Source organism: Stigmatopora argus, chromosome 4 (assembly GCF_051989625.1).
Source record: "Stigmatopora argus isolate UIUO_Sarg chromosome 4, RoL_Sarg_1.0, whole genome shotgun sequence".
NCBI lineage: Eukaryota > Metazoa > Chordata > Actinopteri > Syngnathiformes > Syngnathidae > Stigmatopora > Stigmatopora argus.
Window position 1 is genome coordinate 18,058,827 of NC_135390.1, and position 10,790 is coordinate 18,069,616.

Genomic DNA, 10,790 nt, shown 5'->3' on the forward strand with positions numbered 1-10,790 from the left:
GAATCCTAGCATGACAGGACAAGCCCATTTATTCTCTTTTTAAAGCCTTGTTGTACACAATCGCTTTTTTTTTTTAATTTTTCAAAATTTATCAAGGTTTTCTTTACTTTCATCCAATTGAAGAATGTAGTATTCACTTTAATTTGACTTTTCAGGTCTTTTATTTCATAGCAGAAGCATAAAAAGAGACACTAAAAAGCGGGTCCCCTGCTTTGTAGTGCAAAATTTTTAAAATCCTAAATGTTGACAAGTGAGGATTTTTCTGCTTTTCTCATGAGTTATTTGACATGATCACGTTAAGACTTTGCAAGTTTGGAAAGAGTTAAATGATAGGAGGAAGTGTGTCTACGTAATGAGTGCAAAGTCCATCTGAGCAACGGACAGAGTCAATACATACATAGCAACACATTATTTTGTTATAGAGATATATTTTTGGAACTTTTATTAAAAGTTTAAGGGAATGGATCCACGGCGACAAGAATCCTTGGACTACGTGGATGAATACGCTGAAGGTGTGTTTTTATTTTATTTTTTGAAGATTCAATATTTTGTCAGTGCTCTTAAGATGGCGTTTTTATTGTCTCCTTAAAGCAAATGACGTTTATTCGCTTGGCCGGGAATCACTCCGATTTCGACGGCCTTCATCTCGAGGGTCCAATCACAACTACCCTCGCTTTAATTGGGACCCGGCAGAGGCGGAGGATGATGATGATGAGGATGATGATGACGAAGATGAAGTGGATGGCTACTTGGATTCGGGACAGGAGACTCGGGATCTTCGCGCCATCCCTCTGCCTTTGGCTCTGAAAAGGGCTGTGAGGTCTGAAACTTTTTTTTTTAAAATTAGTGGATTGGCTGCCATTGACGGTGTGAGACGTCCAATCCATTTTCAATGTGAGGGAAGCATTATTTCACTCTTCCAATCATGTCTCTTAATGTGTTTCTATTATGAATTGAAATTACCGTATTTTCACGACTATATGGCGCATCGTATTTTTAGCCGCAGTGTCAGTAACGAGTGCTATTTCTGTATTTTAAACACACAGGACGCATCGTTTTTATAGACGCAGCCAGGTATGGCAAAACATACACCAAAAAAAGTAACAACTATGCATTTTTTGTTAAAAAAAATGCATTGAGGAAATACATTTGAGCATCAAAATAGTAATGAAAATTTTTCTAATTATTATGCCAAACAAGTGTATATATTTGTCATTTTTCAGGCAGGTGCAGGAAATGCACGTGCCCTTGGCTTCTTCCAGAAGGACCTCGGCCAAACGAAGGCATCGCAAAAGCCTGCAGAAAATTCAAAATGGTGCCAAAGAGTTCTTAAACCTCTTCGTGTTATGGCGGAAATCCTTGCAAAGGATTGGAGGTACGCTAACTTTTATTTTTTAATTCCAACTGTCAGTTTTTGGGACCGTTGTCGGTGTTTTTTTCTTCCCCAAAAAGGCACTTATGACCTCTAATCCATTTTGACTTGGCAAGATGAATGAATGTTTGTTTACTAAAGACTTAAAAAAAAAAAAAAAAAGGCAGAATTGGTGCATGAAAGGGTTAAGCGTTTGCTAGCATAGGCTGTCAGTTTTGAGTGTTTGACAAATTGTTAGCCAAAGTCAGGTCGTCTAGAGGGTTAAAAATTGTCCAAATTCTTATTTTTAGCCTTACATTAGCAGGTACTTTTGCAAAAAAAAAAAACGGGAAAATTCAAAATTTTCTCATTTGTTTTAACAGTAAAAGTTTCTTTTCTTTTTTTTTTTTAATTAATGTGAAGATTGTTTTGTAGCGTGGAACATGATGTCCATGCACGTGATTTACATTTGCAGGCCACACAAAATGATGTAGCGTACTGGATTTTGTCCCCAAGCCGCGAGTTTGACACCTTTGATTTTAAAAACTTGGAAGATGAGAAAACTTGTTTTTCTTCTTTTTTTTCTTGAAGTTCTTGAAGTTCTCGACTCCAGCAGAACATGTTGGGAACAATTTTCCAAAATGTACATTTCCTTCAAAGTACAATCCATACAATTGTTGTCGAATCAGTTTTTCCTCTCTTTTTTATTTATTTATTTTTTCAGCATAATTTTTTTCATGCCATCAGGCAACTTTGGCGGCGGCGTCCAGTCTTACTTCATCTTCCTCCGCTTCCTGGTTCTCCTTAATTTTGTCTCCTTTCTACTCATCGCCGGTCTGGTCCTCAGCCCCAGCATCATCTTCAGATCCGTCAACACCAGCTTCGTCAACCAAACCGGTAAGCACCACGGTACACGGTCGATTGGTCGCCGGTCTTTTGGTCGCCCGGAAGGTTATTGATAATTACCATTCAAAATTGTTGCTCAAATTCCCTAAATACAAACTGTGAATTACTATTTAGTCATACTTAATGCACTAGTAATTATTAGGCTAAAGAAAAGATCCAAATTTCCCGGACTTTTATTGTTTTTTGTTGGAGAACTTGTTAAGACCCTGACGGACGTAGCTTCTTAAAGGGACAACGCATGTACATACAAACTCTTCTACACTCACACGTCGGCTCAGTGAAACTGCTCATGGCCATTGTTGGCTTTTATTGATGCGTAGACCGTGTTGTTTTACCTTGTTTTGTCGCTGGTCTTTTGGTCGCCGGGGCGACCAAAAGACCGGCGACCAATCGACCGCACACGAGCACCACACGCTTGTTACGTACACGTTGACCTAACACGTGACCTCTCCTATGCTGGTTTTCCAGGCCCCGAGGAATGCGCCAAATACCCTCCCAATGCTCAAGTCTCCGTCCCCTTCTATACGTATATCCTCGACCTCCTTTCGGGAACGGTGAGAACCTCCAGCGACCCCGAGCGAGCTCTTTGTTAATTTGATTTTTTGGAATTTTATTTCTTTTAGGGCTTCATGGAGTATTCGTACCTGTTTTACGGCTACTACAGCAACACGCTAGTGCGCGGCAACCACTTCTCCTACAACCTGCCGCTAGCCTACCTTTTCAGCGTCGTCTCCTACTTTGCCTTTTGCCTCTTCTGCATCGTCTTTCGGTAAGTGGCTGAACAAATAGGTGTCCAAGCCGGTCCTCGGGAGGTGCAAGTTTGGATTTCGACCGGAAAAAACAAACATTTTTTGATATTCTGGCGTCTTAAAAGTGTAGTCATTGGATTGCCATTAGGTGCTGCTGGTTTCAGAAGAAATCTCATTGGTCAAACCAGGGGTCAGGAACCTTTTGGATGGAGAGAGACATCAATATAATTCATATTTTCACATTTTAGGTCTTGAGTCATGCTCAAAAGTCAAAATACGATGGGTGGCCTTTTCGAGTCATTTTTAAAGTCCACTCGTGGCTCTCGAGCCGCATGCGGCTCTCTTTGCTTTTTATTATATATTGTATATACTGTGGCTCTTTACCTCGCTTCATGTTTCTCTTATTTTTATTCTCTCTTAAAACGCATTCAAATTCATCAAAACCCGTTAATTAAAAACAAATCATAAAAATACATTTAAAAAATTAACTTGTCAGATTTTATTTTTTTATGCTGCTTGTGGCTTTTTGACTTTCACGGTATCAAATTTTTGCCTCTTTGTGTCTAACTTATTCGCCACCCTTGCTCTAATAAAAAAAATTAGGTGCTAGAGGTGGTTTCAACGCCACTGTGTTGACGGGACGCTCCTATTGGTGCGTTTGAGTCTCGGCTCTCTCACTGGCGGTTTCCATATTTGACCTCAGAGCCATGTGCGCCCTTCAAAAGAGCCACATACGGCTCTCGAGCCACAGGTTCCCTACCCCTGGGTTAAAGTGTATGTCGCAACAAAAACCTGCACCCCCTTTGTGGAATGGTTTGGACACCCCCATTGTACACTTTGGGGTAATCACCGGATGCGCTCTGCAGGATGGGCTCGGCGGCTCGGGTTGCCGTGGCGACGGGAAGCGGCGCCGTGGGCGACTACAGCGCCACCGTCTTCACGGGGTGGGACTACGGTTGCCTGGGAGACCGAGCCACCAAGCTGAAGCAGAAGAATATTCATTACCGCTTACAGGTCAGGGACACGCCCATCTCATAATAACTGTGGTCTCTGTGTAGAATCCAAAAATGTTGTAACTCAATTGCCGCCATTGACGGCGCTAGACATCCCATCCATTTTGACTTTTGTTCATTCGCCCCTCCCGGTCGAAATGGATGGGACGTCTAGTGCCGCCAGTTTAAGGGAATGGTGTTGTCTGACTGTTTTGGCGCATTTAGGTGGATCTGGAGGAGCAACTTTTGAAGAAAAAGGCAGCCGCTCTGACCACGTGTCAAAAAATCCTCTTGTACGGCCTGCGCGTTTTCCTGGGTCTTCTCGCTTTGGGCCTCATCGTTTCGACCTGTTTGGGCATCTTTGCGGCGACTGTTTTCAGTCAGGTAATCAATGGCTCGTGACCGGACATTGACTTGGGTGGGTGCCGTTCTCGTTGATTTGGTTGATTATTCTCGCCGCAGGGGAAGATTGGTCAGACGGGGATTCTGGGATTGGTTTTTGAGTTTCTACCCTCCATTGTGATCACCGCCGGAAACTTCCTGGTGCCGTTCTTCTGCGACGTGATCGCCCACGTCGAGCGATATTCACCGAGCACCACGGTCGTGCTGGCCCTGCTGAGGTTTGGAGTTTGATTTAGTATTTAATAAAGGGAGAATTCAGATTAAAGAACATCACGTCCGCTATGTCAAGGCAAGTTTTCTGTAGGTCAAACTAATCTATAATCTTAAAAAAATGTCGCACCTGAATATATGTTGCAGGTCCAGGCAAACTAGGAAATGAGTAGAATTTATAGATGGGGAAAATATGTTTTTTGAAGAATTTTTTTGTCATTTTCAGGGCGGTGTTCCTCCGCCTGGTGAGCTTGGGAGTTCTGCTCTTCACTCTGTGGAGTCAGATCACGTGCCAGAAGGACAAAAGCAAGTGTGACGTGTGCAAGTACAACTATGAGGAGTACCCGGTAAAATTTAAGAAAAAATAAAAAACATGTCATGAATATACTTAGAATCAGTCAAAATGGATTAGACGTCTAGCGCCGTCAGTTTTTTCTTTTACTCCCAAATAGAGACCCCTCATTTAACCTTGTATTTTCCCTTTCACAACCAAAAATAGTGTCCCCTCATCCTCCCTCTTTATTTTTCTTTTCAAATCCAAATAATAGAGACCTCTTATCTAGCCTTTTTATTTTTGCCTTTTCCACCCTGGAAGTGGTGGCGCCTCACCCACCCTATTGTTTTCCTTTTTCCACCCTTAAACAGTGACGCTTCAACCACCCTTTTGTTCCCCCCTCATTCAATCAATGAATAGTGTTCCTTCCCTTTTCCACCCAAAGAATAGTGAGCCCTCATCCACCCAGGTTGTTTTCCCTTTTCCACCCTAAAAACAATAACGCTTCAACCACCCTCTTTTTCCCCCCCATTCGGTCAATGAATAGTGTTGCCTCATCCACCCAAGTGTTTTTCCCTTTTCCACCCAAAGAACAGTAAGCCCCTCATCCACCCTCCTGTTTTCCCTTTTCCACCCTAAAACAGTGACGCTTCAACCACCCTCTTGTTTTCCCCTCTCATTCAGTCAATGAATAGTGTTCCCTCATCCACCCAAGTGTTTTCCCTTTTCCACCCTAAAAACAGTAACGCTTCAACCACCCTCTTGTTTTCCTCCCTCATTCAGTCAATGAATAGTGTTCCCTCATCCACCCAAGTGTTTTCCCTTTTCCACCCAAAGAACAGTGAGTCCTCATCCACCCTCTTGTTTTCCCTTTTGCAGCCTAAAAACAGTGACACTTCAACCGCCCTCTTGTTTTTACCCTCATTCAGTCAATAGTGTTCCCTCATCCACCCAAGTGTTTTTCCCTTTTCCACCCAAAGAACAGTAAGCCCCTCATCCACCCTCCTGTTTTCCCTTTTCCACCCCAAAACAGTGACGCTTCAACCACCCTCTTGTTTTTCCCCCTCATTCAGTCAATAGTGTACCCTCATCCACCCAAGTGTTTTTTCCCTTTTCCACCCAAAGAATGGTGAGCAATTTTGTAATTATTTGAAAAGGAATTGTGTTTCCTTGTCCTTTCTTTTGCCAGTGCTGGGAAACACGAGTGGGCCAAGAAATGTACAAGTTAACACTCTTCGATCTCATCGTCACCGTCGGCACGCTAGTTTTGGTGGAGTTTCCACGCAGGTACGCCAAAACAAAAGAAAAATGCTAAACAGTTTTTGGGGGGAACAAAGTCTTACGGTTTCTTCCAGGTTGCTGGTGGACAATTGGTCCAACAAGATGACTCGATGGATCGGTCGACAGGAGTTTGTGGTGTACGCCAACGTCTTGGGCCTGGTTTACGGCCAGACCGTAGTCTGGATTGGGGCTCTCTTCTGCCCTCTGCTGCCTGCCATTAACACAGCCAAGTTTGTCATCCTCTTCTACTGCAAGAAGGTCGCGCGACTCCATCTTGAAAAAAAGCTAGTTTGAGCATTTTTATTTATTTTTTTAACTTCCATCTTCCCCTCCCAGGTCACACTCTTCCAGAACTGTCGCCCCGCGCTCAAGACCTTCCGTTCCACCGCCTCCACTTTTGTGTTCCTGGTGGTGCTCCTCTTCGGATGGGCCATGGCCACTTTGGTCATGATCTACATTTTAGCAGCGTACGTAGCCGCCACGTTATTCTTAACTACACTACGTGAAAGAGTGTAGTACGTACTTGAAGATTGGCGTGTTTTCTGGCGCAGTATCCAACCATCTTTTGGATGTGGGCCTCTCCGCTTCTTTCCCTACATGTGGGCCATCGTTCCGACATCTTTCCAACGCCTCTCCGAAGTCACCAAAGAGTTTCTCGTCTTCATCGGATCCCAGGCATTTTCCATTCCGCTATTTGCCTTGTCTTGGTGAGTCAAAGCGCTGCGGAAAATGAGGAATATTGGTTTCGTCCCTACTAAAAACGTCTTTTGCGTGTCCTCTCAATAGTGTCGTGATGTGTTATTTCATCGCTCTTGCTGCTGTCTATGGGAAAAGTGTTACTTTACTCAAAAATCAACTACAGCAGGTACCTCAGGGTCCATCTACCTTTTTTAATCTGTTTTTGGGGGGGTTCTTGAAAGGTTATATGTGGCATTTTTTATAGGAGGGTCTTGACAAGCAGTTCTTGGTCAAACAGATAGAGAAGCTGAGTCGTCAACTTCAGATACCAACATGAGATTTTGTGTGATATAGCTTTTCCCCTTTGTGGATGAATTTATTCCAATTGATGTAGCTATTAAAAACTGGACTTTTTTCCCCACTTCATTTCAGGGCTCCTCGTCTAATGGTACGTCCAACCCAGTGTTTGTACAGAAAAGTATTTTCTTTATTGTTTGGCGTTGGTATTGTAGATCTTAACCTATATGAATTTTAGATTACAATCAAATATATTAACAATTTAGAGTAAAAATGAGATTCGTTGAATCATATTAATAAATTCAACGAAAACAGCGTCCTCTAGTGTTCAAACTTTATGATCGCACTGACGTAAAATATGTTTACTTCCGGTTGTGCTCTTCCGGTAACACGCTAGCGAACGCAGCCGGTTCCCAAGTAAGTTAATTACCTCTACTTTTTAATCTTGTCTAAATGTTCGGTGCAGTTAAACCGCTACCATTATTTGCCAGATGATGTTAAATACCGACTAAATGGTAAAGCCAACTTTGAAATGAATTTAGTTTATTTTCGCGAGGACAATGCTAAATCAAACTGCTTGCCAGTTAATAGACCAAGCGTGAATTGTGTTTTTAAGTGTAGTTTTTGGGTTTCAACTTTGACCACAGTCGATGTCCTGCGAGCTAACGAGCAGAATCCGGGGTAACCATGAACATTCTCCCCAAGAAGAGCTGGCACGTCCGTAATAAGGACAACGTCGCCAAGGTGAGGAAAGACGAAGCAAAAGCAGCCGAAGAGGAGAAAGAAGCCAAGCGGAGAGTTGAACGTGCCGAACAGGAGGTAAAATAAAGCTTAAAACTTGTACTTTTCCATAGAAAAACGTCGTTTGTAGCCTAATTTGTCGTTTTGGAATTGAGAAAATGAGTTGAATGCAAAACCAGCAGCAAAAAATATGGCCACAGCTGGTTTTCTAAGAGTTAAATTGGTCTGAAGTCTTTCAATATCATTGACGAATAAATGTCGTCCATTCTGCTGTGAATTGAAATGAGTCCAATCCATTTGAAGTGGAAGGGCTGGTAGCGTCATTCTTATTTTTCAGTACCCGCAGGTCACATTATGTCAATTTGGGATCATTTCCTATTGGTTTTAAGGGAATTTCTGGGTTACTTCCTGTTCATTGGTTGCTTCCCCTGATTTTGGGGGCATTTCCTGGTCACTTTCTGTTGGTTTTGCGCATTTTAAGGTTACTTGTTAACTCATATGCTACCTTTGAGACCTATGTTTTAAAAAAATAATAATATACATAGTACAAATGAGCTACAAAATTAATGTCAGGCAAAATAATCCTGCGGGCCGGCTTGGAGCTCACATTGGATCAATCGTGGCCCGCGGGTCGTAAGTTTGACACCCTCATTTTAGACTCAAAATCAAGACTTTCATGACAATTTCACCATAAATATGAAATATTACATTCCAACTTGAATGATATACAAAGAGGGGACTTGAAATTGTGTCGAATTTTTCCGGGTGTAATGCGCTACAAAAACAACACCAATGTTTTCGGATGCTTGGACGGATTCCATTTTGTCACGTCTCCACGACCATCGGACCTCCAAACCGGAGGTCCGCGCCCTCCACGCCGGAGGTTCTCGACAATGACGGCGCCTCCTCTTTTGCGCACCTCAGGCACGCACCGAGTTTTTGCGAAGAAAAGCCCGAGCCGCCTTGCCGGCGGACGGCGATGGAAACGGAAATGGCGAACTTAAAGTTGAGGAAGTTAACGGTGCTTGGGAACATCTCAACCTCTTCCCTGTCGAGGAGTCTGTGGAGAAAAAGGACAATGAAGAGTATGTTAAGGAGAAGAAAGAGGAGCAGGTAGTATTCATGCTCCTTCTTCTGCCTTATCTGGACTACAGATTATTTTAAGTCATTGATTTTTGCGGGAATGCTTTGACAAATTGAAAAATGCTGCGTTTTGTTCTTTTTTTTATTAGCATGCGGTTCATTCAATTTTTCAATAATTAACGCTCACACACAAAAATTTGAAAATGTCCATTGGCTTCTATTTGCATTTTACTGTCATCCACAAAAAATATTGTCTTGGGTTGACCAAAACCTTCATTGATGCACCTGCAAAAATATCCATTATCTTACATTTAAATCAGACCCACATTTTTTATCCCTTTTAACAGTTTCAACAGCAAACTGTAAGCTCCTCTTTGAAAAATTAATTTGCGAAATATTACACCCTTCAATGTGAACTTTTTTGAACCTACAAAAAAATATTAAAATTTAACACCAATATAAACAAATCATTGCTGGGTTCCATTTAAATATTAATAATTTAAATAAATGAAGACCCTCTAAAAAATCACTCAGACATACAAAAAATCTCTGTTGGTTGTCATTGGTTTTGACCCAAAAACTACATTTAAAGTCTGACACATTCAAATCTTTTTCTATACAGTAATCCCTCCATTATCGTGAATTCACTACTTTGCGATCCCCCCGATATTAATTTAAAAAAGATATATATAGATATATATATTAAGTCCATAAAAATGTGAAAATCCACGCTGAAACTCTTAAGTGGAAGCCATTTTTGCTACTATGACTCAGCACTGAGGAAAAAAAATGTAGTTATAACAGAGGTGACCCTACTTTGCAATTTTTCAATTATCGTGGCCATGTTTGGTCTACATAAACCGCGATATTCGAGGGATTACTGTACACTTAATACACATTTCCACATACAATCATTGAGACGTTTCACATGTTAATAATCCTTTGGACCAAAATGTCGTTTTTTTTTAACCCATTACAGTTTGAAAGCATTCCCGCAAAATGGTCATTTTTTTCGTATTTTATCACGAGATTACAAAAAGGGGCGCACATTTTTCTGACCGAGGGTGTGGTTTCTAATCCAAGGAAAAACAAGAGCGCGCCATCGGTTTACTGGTGTCCCTCGGACCCCAGCCCGGTACCGAAGTCACCCCGTGGTACATGAAAACGGGCCCGGAGACGGAAGAAGAGAGGAAGGAAAGGGAAAAGCGCAACGAACAGCGCCATGGCAACAGAAAAGAGTTGAGCGAGGAGGAGCGGGAAAAGAAGGACCGCCGCTTGAAGGACAGTTTAGACCCCTTGAAGGAAATGAAGAAAGCCATGGGTGAGACCACCGTCAAGGCCCACAAGAGCAAGAAAAGGGACAAAAGAGACGGCGGGGAAAAGAGGAAAAGTGGCCAAAGGTAAGGAAGGCGTGCGGAGACATCTTCTTCAGAGGTTAGCTTAACCCGCGTCCGCTCTCGGCAGCTCCGTGGAAAAACTCCGGGCCGAACGTCTCCAGCGCGAGGCGGAGGAGCGGCGGCGGGCGCAGTCGCTGCTGGCGCAACGGGACGGCAAGAACAAGCGGCCGGACGTGGAGGTGAACGAGCGCGAGCGGCCGTACAACAGCGCCTACTTCCCGGAGTTGGCGCGGAAGCGGCAGCGCCGGGACAAGGACAGCTGGCGGGATGAGATTTTAAAATTATGAGGGTGGTTTTTGTTCCCAAAAATGAAACGCCGTATGTATTATGTCATTGTTTATGTAGATATTGTGTTCAAGAGTGACTGTGGTATTTGATGTATCATGCAAAGGACCGAAATAAAATCCTTAAGATATTACTGGATGCAGT

The 10,790-nt window shown here is 42.7% G+C and overlaps 2 protein-coding genes across 4 annotated transcripts; both read left to right on the forward strand.

The window, feature by feature from the left end:
* Nucleotides 1-211: 211 nt before the first annotated feature.
* Nucleotides 212-7,269, forward strand: tmc4 (transmembrane channel-like 4). Of its 2 annotated transcripts, XM_077597978.1 has the most exons (16): nucleotides 346-512; nucleotides 592-820; nucleotides 1,224-1,375; nucleotides 2,099-2,248; nucleotides 2,726-2,811; nucleotides 2,881-3,026; nucleotides 3,873-4,020; nucleotides 4,224-4,382; nucleotides 4,461-4,618; nucleotides 4,837-4,957; nucleotides 6,074-6,171; nucleotides 6,240-6,423; nucleotides 6,502-6,632; nucleotides 6,717-6,872; nucleotides 6,952-7,030; nucleotides 7,109-7,269. In XM_077597978.1, the coding sequence occupies exons 1-16, from the start codon at nucleotides 461-463 to the stop codon at nucleotides 7,178-7,180; spliced, it is 2,121 nt and encodes a 706-aa protein (XP_077454104.1). In that variant the 5' UTR covers nucleotides 346-460; the 3' UTR covers nucleotides 7,181-7,269. The 2 variants fall into 2 exon arrangements, with proteins under 2 accessions (XP_077454105.1, XP_077454104.1); XM_077597979.1 differs by lacking the exons at nucleotides 6,952-7,030; nucleotides 7,109-7,269 and having other exon boundaries at nucleotides 212-512; nucleotides 6,240-6,395; nucleotides 6,717-6,866.
* Nucleotides 7,270-7,418: 149 nt separating this feature from the next.
* leng1 (leukocyte receptor cluster (LRC) member 1) lies at nucleotides 7,419-10,779 on the forward strand. 2 transcript variants are annotated; one of them, XM_077597981.1, is made up of 5 exons: nucleotides 7,419-7,557; nucleotides 7,788-7,959; nucleotides 8,806-8,994; nucleotides 10,048-10,364; nucleotides 10,429-10,779. In XM_077597981.1, exons 2-5 carry the CDS (start codon nucleotides 7,828-7,830, stop codon nucleotides 10,646-10,648), a joined length of 858 nt encoding a protein of 285 aa, XP_077454107.1. In that variant the 5' UTR covers nucleotides 7,419-7,557; nucleotides 7,788-7,827; the 3' UTR covers nucleotides 10,649-10,779. The 2 variants fall into 2 exon arrangements, with proteins under 2 accessions (XP_077454107.1, XP_077454108.1); XM_077597982.1 differs by having other exon boundaries at nucleotides 7,555-7,655.
* The last annotated feature ends 11 nt before the right edge of the window (nucleotides 10,780-10,790 follow it).

Excerpts from the sequence above, each read along its gene's own strand:
- leng1 (XM_077597981.1), top strand. The coding sequence starts at position 7,828 with ATGAACATTCTCCCCAAGAAGAGCTGGCACGTCCGTAATAAGGACAAC. Across the intron at positions 8,995-10,047 it reads AGGAGAAGAAAGAGGAGCAG|GAAAAACAAGAGCGCGCCAT; the intron begins GTAGTATTCATG and ends TTCTAATCCAAG. Across the intron at positions 10,365-10,428 it reads AAGAGGAAAAGTGGCCAAAG|CTCCGTGGAAAAACTCCGGG; the intron begins GTAAGGAAGGCG and ends CGCTCTCGGCAG.
- tmc4 (XM_077597978.1), top strand. The coding sequence starts at position 461 with ATGGATCCACGGCGACAAGAATCCTTGGACTACGTGGATGAATACGCT. Across the intron at positions 1,376-2,098 it reads ATCCTTGCAAAGGATTGGAG|GCAACTTTGGCGGCGGCGTC; the intron begins GTACGCTAACTT and ends TCATGCCATCAG. Across the intron at positions 4,021-4,223 it reads ATATTCATTACCGCTTACAG|GTGGATCTGGAGGAGCAACT; the intron begins GTCAGGGACACG and ends TGGCGCATTTAG.